The sequence below is a fragment of the Macrosteles quadrilineatus genome, unplaced genomic scaffold, assembly GCF_028750875.1.
Source record: "Macrosteles quadrilineatus isolate MER2022 unplaced genomic scaffold, UCM_ALF_1.0 Scaffold_9__3_contigs__length_116548681, whole genome shotgun sequence".
Lineage (NCBI taxonomy): Eukaryota > Metazoa > Arthropoda > Insecta > Hemiptera > Cicadellidae > Macrosteles > Macrosteles quadrilineatus.
In genome coordinates, this window is record NW_026542602.1 from 70,541,183 (window position 1) to 70,558,005 (window position 16,823).

General features: G+C 35.5%; 1 protein-coding gene across 3 annotated transcripts in view; it reads left to right on the forward strand.

The window, feature by feature from the left end:
* LOC129002860 (unconventional myosin-IXa-like) overlaps positions 1 to 16,823 on the forward strand; it is a 58,804-nt gene that overhangs the window by 22,477 nt on the left and 19,504 nt on the right. Inside the window, exons 9-23 of one of the 3 annotated variants that reach the window (XM_054430960.1) lie at positions 150 to 325; positions 541 to 741; positions 1,449 to 1,584; positions 2,129 to 2,327; positions 2,632 to 2,686; positions 3,098 to 3,145; positions 5,929 to 6,151; positions 7,134 to 7,291; positions 7,897 to 8,047; positions 8,805 to 8,879; positions 9,434 to 9,637; positions 10,563 to 10,636; positions 10,766 to 10,858; positions 11,327 to 11,418; positions 12,433 to 12,543. In XM_054430960.1, coding sequence (XP_054286935.1) covers positions 150 to 325; positions 541 to 741; positions 1,449 to 1,584; positions 2,129 to 2,327; positions 2,632 to 2,686; positions 3,098 to 3,145; positions 5,929 to 6,151; positions 7,134 to 7,291; positions 7,897 to 8,047; positions 8,805 to 8,879; positions 9,434 to 9,637; positions 10,563 to 10,636; positions 10,766 to 10,858; positions 11,327 to 11,418; positions 12,433 to 12,543 — 1,996 coding nt within the window. Of the gene's footprint in view, positions 1 to 149; positions 326 to 540; positions 742 to 1,448; positions 1,585 to 2,128; positions 2,328 to 2,631; positions 2,687 to 3,097; positions 3,146 to 4,975; positions 5,222 to 5,928; positions 6,152 to 7,133; positions 7,292 to 7,896; positions 8,048 to 8,804; positions 8,880 to 9,433; positions 9,638 to 10,562; positions 10,637 to 10,765; positions 10,859 to 11,326; positions 11,419 to 12,432; positions 12,544 to 16,823 lie in introns of all 3 variants that reach the window. The other 2 variants (XM_054430958.1, XM_054430959.1) reach the window with 2 other exon arrangements.

Here is a 16,823-nt window from a genome sequence, read left to right on the forward strand (position 1 = left end):
CTCTCGTCAAAGAACACAATATTCTTATATTTTCATCCCCAGTTTTATATTGTTTCAAAAATATTTTTGTTTACAAGCTTATTACTATTTACACTCGAGAGAACAGTTATGATTTTGGATGCCTTAACAGATATATTCCTTTTCTGTAGGCTATAGCAGCGAGAGACGCCATGGCCAAGTGTCTGTACGGAGCGTTGTTTGATTGGATCGTACTGCAAGTCAACCACGCTCTACTGTCCAAGAAGGATACTCTCAGAGAACACCAGGGCAACTCCATCGGTGTCCTGGATATATTCGGGTTTGAAGATTTTGGCCCATACAACAGGTGAGTCGAGTTGCACTGTGTTAAATAATTCTGGCAAGTAGCTGCAAAATTTAGTTCCAATGCCTATAATTACACTTTAATAAACTTTCTTGCCTTCATCACTACAGGTGTTTCACTGTCCTTTATTCAGCGAGATGTGAACTTTGATAAACTTTGGAATGATTTAATTGATCTTGCATTTCAAAACGTAGTTTCAAAACTGATTATGTTTACAGTTTCGAGCAGTTGTGCATCAACTACGCCAACGAGCACTTGCAGTACTACTTCAACCAACATGTGTTCAAGTACGAGCAGGAGGAGTACCGCAAGGAAGGCATCCGCTGGAGCGACATTGACTTTCTGGACAATACAGCTTGCCTTCATCTGATAGAGGCCAAGCCTAGCGGACTGCTGTGTCTGCTGGACGATGAGTGCAAGTCAGTATACGACCTTGTGAAATAACTTAGCTCCTGTTATATAGGATTATTGTGGATATTTTCTACCAGAGTTATTCAAAAATACAAAGTTGAAGTTTCTTAGTCGGGATACTGAGCTTTTCATCAGGCGTGAAAGTAACTGAAACCTAACAAGATCAGCTCAAACTCAGCCGAAGCTGGTAAATAGAAAGAAACAGACTTTTCAATGTCTTCTTTGAGCCACCATCTTGTGCAGATGTTCTATTGTGTTTGCCTAACCTCCATTTGTACTGTTTATTGCTTTCTATGCGATTTTCCAGCTTTGGCTGGGTTTTTGTACTGAACATAAGGTATATTTCACCTTAAAACGAGATCAGATTGCAGATCCCTAAATATTGTGAAAACTTTGTTTTTTGTTAGTTAGTTGTAAAGTTTCTGTTAGTTGCACACCCAATCAATCATTTTGCCTATTTTTATTGTATAAGTGTCCTATGAAAGTGAGTGTATACAAATATTTGATTCAATTCAAAACATTTAAAGAAAACTAAGAAAAATCTGTTACAAAAATGAATTGTTAGTAAGAGTAAGCCTATCCCACAACATTTAACAAGGTGAAACCTTCACATTGAAGTGAAGTTTGGAAGCATAAATCTCCAAAATTCATCATGAGTCAAACCACTTGTTTTTCAGTATTTCTTTAATTTACCTTCATAATTCATGTTTTGCAGTTTCCCTGGTGCATCCAATGAGACCCTGCTGCAAAAGTTCAACTTGGTACACAAGGACAATGCCTTCTATGAGATGCCTCACAAGCGGGAGCCTGCCTTCATTGTAAGGCACTACGCTGGCAGGGTCAAATATCAGGTATTTACAACATCTTTTAAGCATGTTGACGTATATTAGTCTTTGTAATCATTGGCAATGAGAACATTCTGCATGATGAGTTCAAATTGCAACATTGAAAGGAAAAGTACAAGTCTGGGTATAAGTTCTGATGTAATTTTTTTTTTTTTTTGTTATAAAAGGTATAAAATTACCTGAGTACTGCCAGAATGATCCTGTTGGTCCTGGATTACGCGTTTCAAGGAGCTTAAGTCCTCATCATCAGATCTTGTACAAGAAACACATCTTTTTTTTTTGTCCTAGGACGCTAGGCACGAGCCTGGGATTGTTTTTCACATTACTTCAGGCTAGACCTAGGGGTTGCGGCATTATCATTTAGATAAAATCCATTGATGACTTGGCGGGATCGAACCCGGTACCTCAGGGACTGAAGTCCCACGCTCTACCCACTACACCAGCTCGCTCCCCAATAATGGGATGTAATGGACCCAGTGGTTTGAAACCAAACCTATCTAGGAAAAAAACTATCTAGAATGCCTAAGTTCCTCATAATATTTTATTTCAGGTTGCGGAGATGCGGGAAAAGAACCTGGACCTGATGAGGACTGAGATGGTTGGCGTTTTGAAAAACTCCTCAATGGCGTTTGTGCGAGAGCTGGTCGGCGCAGACCCAGTGGCGGTGTTCCGGTGGGCCATCCTGCGTGCGTTCTTCAGAGCACACTTTGCGTTCAACGAGGCTGGCCGGCGCCATCGCCAGTTCAGAGGTAACAACTAAGAATTGAAAATGCCCCAATTAGTATTTTTCCTACTCTATCTCTAAAGCTTCAGAAACAGTATAGTTCATTTCCATTCATCTGACTTTCTATCATGAAACAATTTACAGCTATCACCAATGATTGAGATTTGCTGTAAATCCTATAGTTAGTTAATTTTTTCCTCAAAAATCTTTTATTAAATCACAATAATCGTTTCACAAAACATAAAGTCATTGATGTTGATGGATAAGATTTTCTAAGAAACTGTGTACTTGTAAGCCATCTCAGTTTCTAAAGAAACCTCTTTTTTCAGATGGATCCAGGCCAAGTCTTGTTCATAATAGATATCGCAATGAAAACTTAATCAGGTAAATTATTTTCAATTGCTAATTATATATATTGCAGTGCCATACCCATTATTAAATTTTTTTTGTAGATACAGTGTTTGAAATCGTGTGGCTATCATAGTTGCTAATATTTGTACTACACTTTGTACATATTCCCAGTTTGTACATCCGTTATATCTCGGCAAAGCATAAAATGAAAGTATTATCTTGTTCTTAGTTTTCACAGTATTGAGAGTTAAGTATTCTGTTTGAAGATCAATACAAGCGTGCTTTTATTGGTACTCTGGCAAACTAAAAGATTTTATTAGTTTTAAATTGATCCTATGTAGTTGCCAAATAGTTATACTACTTCCACTTGCAAGTTGCACAGTTTACTCCGTAGTTGTGTACGTTACCAGTAAATCAGTTTTACACGGTTGTTCTGTTTTGTAGCCATCTTGTGACCGTGTCATCAGTTAACCTCACGGTTAACAGGATAGCGTAAGTTGAGCTCCAAATAAGTGTTTCATTGTCAACCGGGGATGGGCGAGTACCTTGATATTGAAAGTATGAAGTATTGAAAGCAATTGTTATAAATAAACTTCTCCTGGTGTTACTTAAGACCCGTAAATAATTAACAATAATTTTATTAAGGAAATTGACAGGAAGCAGGCTTACCTTTAAATAAATCCATAGAGACACATAAAATATACAACACAAAAGTAGGAATTTTCATTGGAGAAATGTCAATGGCAGTTGAACCAGCCACTTGACCGCAAAAATTTCTACTTTTGTGTTGTATATTTTATGTGTCTCTATGGACTTAAAGGTAAGCCTGCTTTCCTGTTAATTTCCTCAATAATTACAGGCAAATGCCCTATCTTTTTATCAGATAACATTAAATTTAAGTTTTTAATTTTTTTATCAATAATTTGTTATTGAAAAATAAAAACAGCTGGATGAAATTGTAATCCGAACAAATGAAGGACTATACAAATGTAGCTTATTGTTAGAATGATAATTTAAAACCTTGAAATAAAATAAAGATGTTAAAAAAATAAAGAATAAATTTTAAATTATTTTCACGTCCAGTTCAATTTTATGATTGTTTCCGTTTCTTTGAATAGTTAATTTGTGGATTGTGTTGTGAAACTACCGTAAAATTAATCTGAGTTTATTATAACTGGGAGGTATTGTGACTGGCCTAAAAATTATATTCCAACATTTCAAAAAAGCTATAATTTTGTCTTTTATTAAAAAATGGGTAGCCTATTATGGGTATCTAGATTACCAAGATATAAGTTGTTTAAATAACTGTGTTATCCGTAATCTAGTGGTTTGCTGTGGCAACTAGTTTCGGCTCACATCAGAGGCGTTACAAGGATAGGATAGCTTCTTCCGAAGGTCGCCATGTTTCACACACGCCTAATAATCTAGAAGTACACTCCCACCGGTTGCATCGTTAGAACTCTAGTCATGCTCAATATCTTTGTTGTTTTCACATTATAATGAGCCAAAACTAGTTGCCACAGCTACCAATTGATTGTCGATAGTACGATATCTACACTACTTATCGTATCTATCCTTAAAAGAAGTAAAATATTTCCCTTCAAGCTTAAGACTAGTGCTCGTCCATCCCTCAAGTTAACAGGTCTTCTTATTATCTTTGGTTGGAGTTTGGTTATGCACTAAATTTTTGTTTAAACAAGTTTTCTTTTGTTACCTCCTTAAACCTGTTTTGATGTGTAACTGTTGTGTGATATAATTATTTTGTTATTAATGTTCTGTTTTGTTAATGTGTTCTATTGTTTTACATGGACGTACACATTTTTTATCTAACTAAGACTACTTTTAAAATTTGATTGTTTGAATAAATACTGGAAGTCTATATCAGAGGAAACAGGAAACTGTACTAAGAAATATTTTTACATACATACGATTCAGTCAGGGCTTCACACCACAGGCACTCAAAGTGTATGTGGTATAATTTGCAACAATTAGAAATTAGAATTAACATTTACATTATACCAACAGATTTTATTTTAAAACATAACCTGAAGAATATGTTTGGCTTAATAGCATTTGTCAGCTATCAAAAACATTATTTGCTTATTTGTATTTCCAAACAAAACCAACTATCTAAAGAGAATCATTTAACAACTTTAATTTATTTCATTAACATATATGTTTAATGTTGAGTAAAATGTAATACTGTAAAACTTGGTGAATTATCAGTTTACATTTTTTTCCACAAACTGTCATAATTATTTTACTAACTAAGATAAAAGGAACAAAGAGTTGAAAATAACGGGTTTTGGGTGAATGTGACAGATTGTACCCAAGATACGGTGCTAGCACTTCTAACTTACCAACGAAGACGAAACAAAACAACGACAAGTTCGACGAACAACGAAAAGAGCCACAAAGAAACAACCGTTTCAGTTGGCCGAACCAACAACCAACGAATCAGACAACGAACAAACAACGAACCCCAGACAGCGACAAAAAACCTGTCTTCCGACGAGCCATTAATCCTGAGGATGCTAAAGTTTTTGAACGTGCGACTCAAATCGTGATGTATGTATTGGGACTTGTTTATTCGGTTGGTGGCGGGAATTACTGGTGGTGGTGGACTAAACAAGGAAGCTTAGTGTTAACACATTTTAGTTCTTAGATCTGCATAATCTTACTGAATACGTAACTATTTTAGTTTGTACATATTGAGTACTATACTGTAGTTAATCTGCTTATTTCTTATTTATTTTTTGGTTAGAGAAGGTTTTTTGTCTGCTACTTAAATGTAACTGAAGTTTTCACTCAGGAGTAAATTATGTATCAGATTGGACCCACTGTATTAATCAAAGAGTTCACAAATATATTTAAAAATTTGCCTTAAGCTAAAAAAAAAAACTCCTTACGAATGTTGGTTGGAAAAAAATTAAATATTCAAGGTTTCTCTGTAGTCACTGATTTGCTAGACTGTTAAGAATGTAATTTTGTTTGCTCCTTTTTAAAGAAAATGCAATACTGGTTAGAACTGTTAATACTATAGCATTGCCTTTAAACTGCAGGAAATACACCAACTTACTATAGACTGTTTTGTTGACCTTCTCTTGCATCTTTTGTTAGGGATAATATCCGTGTTACCTGATGTAAAGCTATTTGATGAATCTGATTAAACTGAAATAACAACTTTTTAACGACACTTCACAAACACTATTTGCATTTTTCTGGAAAGTGATTCAATCCATTCTATTTTTCTGACAGTATATGTCTGCTTGTAGGAAGAACAAGTCCTTCAGACCTCGACAGCAGGGCAAGAAGGGATTGAAGAACCTGGAGAGTATCAAGACGCTGGCTGGCCGGACACAGACACACACACACAAGGCGCGTAAACAACCACTCACGGTGACGGCCCAGTTCCAGCAATCCCTGCACAGCCTCATGGATACGCTCAACCAGGCCAACCCGTTCTTTATACGGTGTATCAAGAGCAATGCGGAAAAGGTGGGTCTGAGTTCCTCATACTTGTGGTTAATTTTCGTTTGGTACTGTGATTTGTTAAGGAATATTCTTGAATGCACAACACACTCCTTGTTCTCATCTATTTGGTTTAGGCTTGAGATGGTTAAGACTAGTGACGGTGGAAACCGGAAATTTTTAATATAAAAATCATATCTCAAATATTGAAATCTGTACGCAACACTTTTTACCTGCCTGGTTAAGATTGCAAAAAATTTGGGTAAAAATTATATAATGTTTATTTTGCAATCAATACTGAAAGAAATCGGACTTTTGACCCTGACATATCAACATGAATAACATGGCTGATACACCTAATCCTAGAAAACAAAATTTGTGTCGACAACAAACACAGAAATTAATTAAACTTCTGACTGGCATTGTAACATAAATAAGAGAAATTGAATCGGTACTTAGTTTTGAATCTTAAAACTAAAACTTTTTAAGTTTGGGTGCTTTTGAGATATGAAATTGGGTTTTGCCTCATCACGGGATAAGACAACATGTTTTTGGCCATAGACAAAAAGAATTAAATATAGATAGACAGCAGTGCTGCGGTTGGCATATGTTCTAGCATCCACCGATAGGATTGTCTTGTAGTTACGGTGCACACCGCTGCAGCGTCTGCTGGTAGCCGACCACGGCAGCAAATTGGACATCGAGCACGCTCTAGCGGCACATTCCGGAACCTTCCTTTGACAGTCTATATTCATTCTATTTGTCTATGGTATGAATCACAATTGTGCCGCTATGGGCATAGTCACATATAGTTTGCTATTTTTTCACACATAGGCCTAATGCGTGGTTTTGAGAAGAATTAATTTGTTATTATTATGACATCTGACAAGGATAGTCCAGAAGAAGTCTACCTATCTGTGTATTACAAACTAGGATCTTTAAAACCAGTGTTTACTTATTTAACTTTATATAACATGTGAACCTATTTAACTATGACTTCCCTTTACAGATTCCAAACACATTTGATGATGACACAGTCCAGAGACAGCTGAGGTATACAGGCATGTTGGAGACTGTGAGGATTCGACAAGCCGGATACAACGTCAGACTCACCTTTGATGAGTTTATCCAGCTTTACAGGATACTTCTACCTAGAGGATTGCTCAGGTGGGATAGTCAAATCTCAACTGTGTCTTGGCTCATTTACTTTGAGAAGTGTATGGTATTAGAACTAAGATGACCATAGAGAAGTAAGGTACAGAGGAAACTTGCTTATGGGACAAGTGTGCACTTTCTGCTCTAGCATGTTGTGCTGAAAATATACTTGTGACAAGCAAGGAAGATCTTGAGCAGCGAGCACTGTGTTGGAATTCCTATCACACAGGGCACAGGGTCTTCCTCCACCATGAGTGTTGTAGTACATGATGGCAAGAGGAAGGGGGGGGGGGGTGTTCACTTGGCCTCTCCATCTTCTTCTGTCCTTCTACAAATCCTCTTCCTCCACAAACTGCCACTGCACTCCTCTTGCTTCCACATCTCCTTTCACCTTGTCAATCCACCTTCTTCTATGTCTTCCTCTGGGTCTCCTGCCGTTGGCTAACTCATGTTTTTGGGAATTCTATCATTTTCGGCTCTTAAGTGGCCCAACTATCTCATTCTTGATTTTTCTGCTCGCTAAAGATTCAAGATTGAACATCCAGTGGATGTATGCCTATGTTCTATACATCCAATGTTCTTGTTAACAGTAGAATGATACATGTTTGTGTGGACAGCTCTCAGAACGACGTGAAGGACTTCCTACTGACGGTGAACCTCAACAGAGACAACTACCAGGTGGGAAGCTCCAAGATATTCATGAGAGAGAGTGAGAAACTCAAGCTGGACTACAAGCTGCATCAGCAGATCATGGCTGGCATTGTCAAGGTGAGTGTCCGATATCAGCTTTACAGATCCAATACTACATTCAGTTGGAACTAGTTTCTACTAAAGCAGAACTGCAATGGGGCTGTACCACGGATGGTAACAAGTTTGAATAATTGAATTTAGAAAAAAATTGGAGTATTTTTATGGGTCTCCGAAGATTTTGGGATTGAAAAATTTACTCTAATGCTGCAGTTGCGAAGGACAGTGATGACATGGGAGAGATGATGAATTTCTCATGACTGTAGGAGACAATGGTGACGTCTACACAACTGCAGGAGATGATCCGTATTTTGCATGATCACGGATTATATAGATTCTTTAATATGGATGTAGTTTGGATGATTGGAGTTCTGTACTTGAAATGAGGCGTAAACAGTCACACTTAACTTCAATATTGTTGACTTGGTAATGTGTCAAATTACAGGCAAGTTTAGCTGTTGTTTCAGTCTATGACATCTCTGCGCTCTTGTAGCGAAAGTCAGTAGTGGCGCTTTGTTACTGCCTGAAGTTGGCAATCTGCGACTACTGCAATGCCAGTTCAACTTAGGCTGTATTATCACACGGGTTTACCCTAAAATCCCTGATAAACAGTTAATAAAGCTGTGAAGTTGGTTTTTAGAGTAAAGTTCTGTTTTAAAAACATATAATATTATTGTACCAAACCTTAAACAATATTTAATAGACTTTTGGAGATAGGATATTTTTAATTGTAAGGAAGTTAAATGTCACTCCTCTTCACTATCATTTTATATTTCAGGTTCAAAGGTGGTTCCGAGCTGTGTTGGAACGAAGAAGATTTGTAAGGCTGAAAGAAGCTGTCGTTACAATACAGGTTTGTATTGTTTTTTTAGGATTATTTCCCTGTAAAATGCCTTTTATTTCAATTTTGTTTTACAATAATATACTTATTAGTCTACTTTAAACTAGATTACTTTATAGTCAAGTGGTTTCTAAAATATTCACCACTGCTTGGTTTAGTAGTTGCTTAGTTTTTGGGGAGGATTCACTCTGCCAACAATCACTCCAAGCAAAACGTACTTGAGACAATCATGTCAATCACTCAGACATTAATTCTTGTACAGTTTTTTGTTCCCTCTTTTATAATAGTGCAACAAATACATTCCTTTGTGATATATATCAGGTATTGCACTGACCAAGCATATTTATCTCCGCTGCTCTAGACCATGTATATTTTTTATATCTGTTAAACTGTATTTGCATGAAACCACTTGGCGGGTAGGTTACTTGGCTCATATAACTTAAAAAACTCTAAAAGTAGTAACTTGTCCGTGCCTTCCTGGCCTTGTGTAAACGCAGCTTTAATGACTTAACCAGTGTCACTGTTTCTGTTATACTCCACATTCCATTATTCTTTCCCTGTTGCAGGCGTACTGGAGAGGCGTGTTGGCTCGCAAGCAGGTGTACCAAGACAAACAGTGGAGCTCGGCGGCCGTGCAGATACAATCAGCCTGGCGCGCCTACTCCACCTGGCGTTGGTACCAGAAGCTCAAACGGAACATCATTGAGTTCCAGGCACACGCTCGCGGCTACATCACCCGAAACAGGGTGCGCTCCATGGTTCCTCGGAAGGTAGGTTTTGTTTTAGTTTATTCTATTTGGAAAGATTCGCTTTTAGTCAGAAAAGTGTTGTCCTTGTTTTGAAGGTAATGTGATACTAAAACCTGGTGGTGTAACAAAAGATATTGTAACCTCAAAGTAGGGATGGACGAGATTGGATATTAAGTTCAAGACAAAACGAAACAAGATTTTTTATTTCTCATAAAATTTCGAGACGAGATCGAGACGGGATTTCCCTTCTCATACACAACGGGAAATACACGTTCAAAATTTTTACCTGATTTTGTAACATTGTTAGATGACTGTTTAAATACAAAAATAATGATAATAGGCAAGAATATTTACAATATTTTATTAAAAAACATCAGCATAACATTTTGTTATTAATCACGCCTAACTTATTAAAAATGCCTACGATTAGAAAACATAGTGATATCAGTTAGGATAGAGTTCAACTTATCCTAAAATAAAATAAATCATAAAATAAAAGCAATATTAATTTTTATAAAATAGTTACTTGTTTTGACTTTTTATAGTAATAAAACATTCCTCACACTGCTTACACTTAACAAAACTTCTCAAATGTTATTAAAGTAATATTATTTAAATAATTAAAGTAATATTTACATTTAAAGAATTAATTAAATAAGAACGCCTTCGCAAAGGAAACGCAACTACAACACGCTCCTGTATTGCATTGCATTGACTTTCTGCAGGCGTTTTTAAATTTAAATTTTTTTTTTTTTCTCGTCTCGATAAAAATCTCGGCCAAAAAGAAATCTCGTCTCGTGTAACGAGATTTAAAATTTCCCGAAATTTCGAGACTTGACCATCCCTACCTCAAAGCAATATGCCTAAAAACTTCCTCTCATTCGCTAGCATACTGTACACTACTTGTCGACTTACCCACGTTTTATCTCATTTGTATTTTTTCCAGGCAAAGCTAACCAACAGTAGACCACCCTTGTCAACAGAGACGAGCCACGAAGATGTCGGCAGCAGGGATTCTGAGTAAGTATAACTTATCTTACTTAGTCGTTGTTAAAATTATTATTGATATGACAAATTTGATTTGTTTTTTTTTTTTAATACAAAATTTAGATTTAATTATTTATTGTAATTACTAAACCTTTCTCGTAGGAGCAGTGGGGTCCATGAAGATAGTGATAATGAACAAAACCATGAACCACTTGCCAGGCGAAATCAGCAAGACGACACTTTACATGAAATAAGGTAAAATTAATCCCATCACTTGGTTGATATAATCTAATGTCTGGGTCCAAATATATTACGATAGAGAAACGGCATATCGTTCCAGAGTTGCAATTAATCTTGAGTTTCTTGACATACATGAGTAGTGCATGCATATATTTCCTTGCAAAAAGGATTTGTATTATGTGGGAATTATCATCACCCAACTATTAACTTAATGTGGTTCGATTTGCTGATCGGTTGGTTGTCATATTGTAACGAAGTGCAATTTTCAATGTTGTTTTTGCTGCTTTTGGTTTTTTTTATCGCCTGGTTGCAGTGACTTACGATCACTGGAGCAAAGAACATAAATGTGAACGAGTCTTAATAGTTCATGAATTATCGCTTAATAAATATAAAGTTTTTATTTGCTTGAAATATATCTACGAAATTATTTGAATTGTTTGAAACTCTTTAGATATTTGTACTTAAATCAACACACGGTTACAGAGTGGGAGACCCTAATAAAGAAATACAAACAAAGAAGAAGTTATCACCGAGGCGGAGTAAAAACACTTTCTACCTGGAAGACAGTTCCCTGGGTAAGTTAATTTTACCTATTTAATTTTTGCACACTTAAGGTAGCTTACGTACCGTAATGCATTAGTTTGTAATGTATTTTGATTAGTTTCCTTTGATCTATTTGCACTTTTTGATTGAATGTTGCAATGACGTTTTTGTCAAATTAAACTTCATTCTATTTAGTTCCTTTTGAATGTCCTGCATCACGTGATAAAAAGTTGGTTGATTCCATGAAATGATTTTTGTACTTTGGCTTGTTTATCTAATGCATTAATTTGTTCCTTAATACCTTATTTTTAAATGTCCTTAAAAAAAGCTACTTTTTCCAACACATTGATGAACACACTGTTAATTTTTTGCATACCTAAAAAAAAGGCAATACGTTGTGTAATTAATAATTTTCACCAAGTTAAAGGGTCTTGAGAAATTTTCCCATTTCAAACACAGTTACTGTAAAGATTAAAATTATTATGACAAGCTATTTACATATTGCCTGAAGGTGATAAGCTGACTTCTCAAGCTTTAAACATGTACAGCATGAAACGTAACTACATTTGTCACCTTCTGGCAATACGCAAGTAGATTATCATCTACAATTGATTAATAGGGTGTCAAGGCTGCTCAATTTAAAATAGCAATATAATCCAACCTGTTGGGTGAAGTATTTTATATGTTTTATTTCATTTTCTGTTGTCTTTGCTTTACCATTTGCTATATGTACTAGCAAAAAATAATGTTTTACATAATTGGTTTTCCCTAACCTGCAAAATGTATGCTTTGGCATTTAACATTATTCAAATAAATTTGTTTTGTGTCTGCATGAAACTATCCTATAAGATCTAAATTTGGGTATTTAAATTTTAGACAAACTGCAACAGATATTTGTTTTGCTAGATACAACTACATATTTTTATTTTGTCAATTAGTTTACATAGCATTATCTGTGTGCCAACACATGTGGTTGTGTGAGGTGTTGGTAGCTTGTTTGTCGCACTGCCACGTTCGCTGTTTGCACGTGTCTGTTGCATGTGCAGACGCCAAGGAGCGCAAGGGCAGTAGTGATTCGCTCACGTCCACGCGGAGCAGCGACTCTCAAGTGCGAGACACGCTGTACAGAGCCAAGCGTCAGATCCAGGCGCTCATGGGTACGATTCACTATTAGGGTCACCTTGTGCTTTCTATGCTATGTGTTCTCTGTAAAAGTTAAGCTATGTTTTACGTGTTTTTGTGATGTTAGCTGAGTGGATTCCATAAGGTCGATGGTTTGTGGAGAAAAGTTAGTTGGTTTTTGACAGTTTTTAGAAAATAGTATCAGCTTTCCTTGATCAACTCACATAGGATTTTTAATCGAGTCAAGCTTACTGGGATCCCAATAATAACATTGAGTGAGCAAGAATTTCTATAAATGAAAGTAAATTAAGCTTCTGCTTGGCTTCATTTACTGACTTGATGCTTGATCTATCGAGCTTTAAAATTAAGTGGTTTAAAAAGCTTGCAAGTACTTACAGTGCCAAACATAATTCAACAAAAGTTGCGGTAGAATAAGATTTTCTATTTTTAAAGACATTTTGACTTGGCCGTCAGCTCCTGATTTTAGATGTAGGCTATTGGAACAATTTAATTCTGATTTGTTTTATTAATGTGAACAGTAGAGAGGTTTAACCTGTAGAATTCTCATTGTGTTAATGTACTATATACATCCCGATACAAATCGTATTCCAGAGGAGCTAAGTCCTCCTAGTCCAAGAGAGGAGGGGAGGTGGCAGAAAGGTCTGGGGTTGGTCTCTAGAAAGATTAGGGGTAAGGACGAGGAGTAACCCTTAATCTGCCCCACCCATCAGTTTGTGTAAAATAACCCCTTTAGTTTGTGCTAAAGCCGTGTTGAGTTTCCCTGTAAAATTTTAATTTTTTAATCAAATTCATTCATTATTTTTTAAATTGTAGTTTTTTTGCTCCAAAAGACTCACACTCATCCTTACTCACTGCTAGTGTAGCTGTCACTTTGAAAGTTATAAGTCTAAACTTGATATAAAGTATTTATAACTGGTAGTATGATGTTTTAACTTAATTGATCTTATCCCCCCTCCCTGAATTTAGGAAAGCACAGTGTCTATGATTTTTGTAGCTTTGGCAACCGTTTTGCTCAGTAATTAATTATCTGCTTTTTTTCCTAAGAAGGAACGGACGCGTTGCAGAAAGTCAACAGTGCCGGAAGGTCAAATAATTTATACCTGTGCCGCTAGGTCAAAAACTACAATGTTTGCAGTGTCTGTAGATCAAAAATCCTAGTAAGTCAAATAATACAGTCCGTGCTAAAAACGTAGTCTATGTCAAAGGTATTGACTTATTGGGAATTTGACCTAATGCAACAGCAGTTTTAATATAACGAAATAAGATAAAATATAAGTTCAGTTTCGCTGAGTCAACAGTGTCAGAAGGTCAAAAGTATAATCTGTTAAAAACAACGATAGTCCTCTCGACGCATGACTTCAATAATTTCGTTTTTTGGTGTACTTAAAGTTGTGCTAAAATTTTGAAAATTGGCACAGAGCTTCTTGGTTAGTCCTACTCGATGACTATTTTGTTGGAACTTTAAACTATTTACCGATCTAATTAATAAAAATTGATATGTATGGTGAAATAGTTTTAAATCGTGATTTCTAACATGAAAAAGTTACCATGCGAGATTTTTGTTTGTTTTTGGGTTAGAGAGGTTTTGTCTGTGGCAAAGTTGTAGCCAAAAGTGTGATGGGTAAAATATATTTTTTTGAATTTTTTACAATCAGTGGTTCAATAGATAACTTGGGTTGAAGAGGACGGCAAATTTAGCATTTCGCAACGCATGGAAAGAACTACATCGTACGATACGACTGCTGAGTGGACTTTTAATTTACAGTTCTAAGGACAAGAAAAAGATGAATATACAGATCACCATATTATTCATATTATAGAGAAGAGATAGATATTCATATTATTTATAAAAAATCTTTCTGTATTACCAGCTTACACTTTTCACTTATATTAATAAGAATACATCATATACAGGGTGTTAAAAAAGAGCGGGGAGATACTTTACCTAGTAATTCCTTGGGTCAAAATAAACAGAAAATGAAGGATAACATTTTTTCCAAAATCGTTTCGTTAACCAGATATCCGCCATTTAATATTTTTTACATACAAATATTTATTTATACACTCTTCCAACCGATGTTTATGAAACTTGGTATGTATGTTAAGGTAGGAGAGACCCATGTTATTAAAAAGATTCATCTCGATTCACCTTAACATTTCAAAATTTAACACTTAACTACAATATAATATACTTTACCACACCACAATATTTACGTATCACCATAAATCTTTAATAAAATAAAACGTTCACATTTTTAAAATCCAAAGTAAATCAATATAATCTTTCTTTTTTGAAAAATATAGTAAAAAAAATATGGCGATGTTAAAATAACGACAGGCGAGTTTCGATCTGGGTGTTTCAGGTTTGAACCTAGGAGGATTTAACATTAATTAACATTAATGTTTAATCCTCCTAGGTTGGAACTGATTGAGAGGAATACATCAAACCGAAGGGAGAGGGATCACAAGTGCCAATTACAATTTGATGGATTTGACCAAAACCTTTTCTATTTCACTTATTTTCAGCTGTTAAATTTCAAACGATACGTTTTAGCTACATCACATGATTATCATCATCATCGTTTGAGTTTGGGTTTGCGGCAATGTATTTTTATGAATAAAACCTTTAATTTGATACCAAACTTGACCTCTGCTGCTATTAATTGACTGTATGGACTATTAATTAACAGCTGTGTCTAAGGATTATGTTCGCCTTAGTCACTAATAGGACAACAAGATCGCTCCACTCATCACACACTCATCTCCATTCATATTTGGCTTAAAATGCATACATTTGTATGGTCGCCATTTCAAAAACAGGTAAAATAGTATTAAAATTATATAAGAATTTTGTCTTAGTCTTTGTGGTCCATCCCCCTTAAGGGATAAAAAAGTTATAATAGCTTAAGACAGTAGATATTTATGGCTATTATTGATATACCAAGTCTCACTACTTTATCTATATTGTTTAAAAAATATAGCCAATCCAGGACTTTTCAACCATACTGTATAACGCCAACACGAAATTTTTCCGTTGAACTCCTCCGCATTTCTTAGGCGATTTTGACCATTCATGTCTCAGAAAGAGCGTGTCACGTACATTTGCAAACCAACCTTTCGTTTTTTAAATCCCTTGGGCTCAGCCCCAGTGGCTCTTAAAGAACCCATGTTATGCCTATGAAGAACATATTGATTTATTTATATTAGATCAGCTCAATTAATTGCTGTTATGCAATTCAAGGAAATAAAATCCTTATTACACTGATGAAATCGGGGAAGTTTTTAACTAAAAAAGATCCACTAATACGATTTTAATACTGTTTAAAGGTTCTTCCAAAGTATGGGAAATATTTTATTCGTTGAATGATCAACCATATTTGGTAACTAACGCAATTAATATCATTATTGTTTTTACACTTATTTACTCTTTAAACAATGTTAAATGCTCAAAATATGTATAATTTTACTCAATTTATCGCAGTTAGATGAATTAGCGTAAGCCTTGAAAGTAACCGTCGATTTCGACGGGTTTCACCTAGTATTTACTATTTCGCTTTGGGTTTGCTGGATAATTTAATCCATTTTACCAAACAATAAAAATTAATGGACAAAGTACGATATTTCATGAGCAATCATTGAAAGGACCTATTGAAGTCCTCATCAACCAAAAGAATGCCTACTAAAGCAAATAAAATTGAGACGAACATGTAGGCCCTAATGCACGAAATCAGGTGGTTCTTAAGTATGTGGAAAAATGTATCGCTATTCAAAAACAGACGGAAAACTTGTAAACATATTCGTGACAACGGGTGTAACATGGCTACATTATCAATGACAAACGTGGACAACCTTATACAAGTGTGAGTAAGTCCGAAAACAGAGTAAGTCCGAAAACAACTCTAAAAAACAATAAGCAATAAATTGCAAGAACCGTTGCTTATATCATTGGGTATACACGTATCTACTGACGTGTATACTCAATGCTTATATCGAACTGTTAGGTATATGTACATCGTGAGTATTTCCATTAGTTGTTCTATTTAGTTGTGTGTCCGTTAGTATAATATTTTAGTTTACTCTTTTAAAGTCAGCGGAAATTGTAAGTGTTATCACCCTTGAAATAATGTTTGTGTAGTACTTTGCAATCCTACCAATGCTTATAGAATCATACGATAAGAATGTTCTGGTTAGAATATGTCGCATAGAGTGGTGACTACTGTATCTTTTTGGTTTCCTTGTAAAACAGGATCAACAGAGATTTTCTATCGACTTAAACAATACGATACTCCCAAAT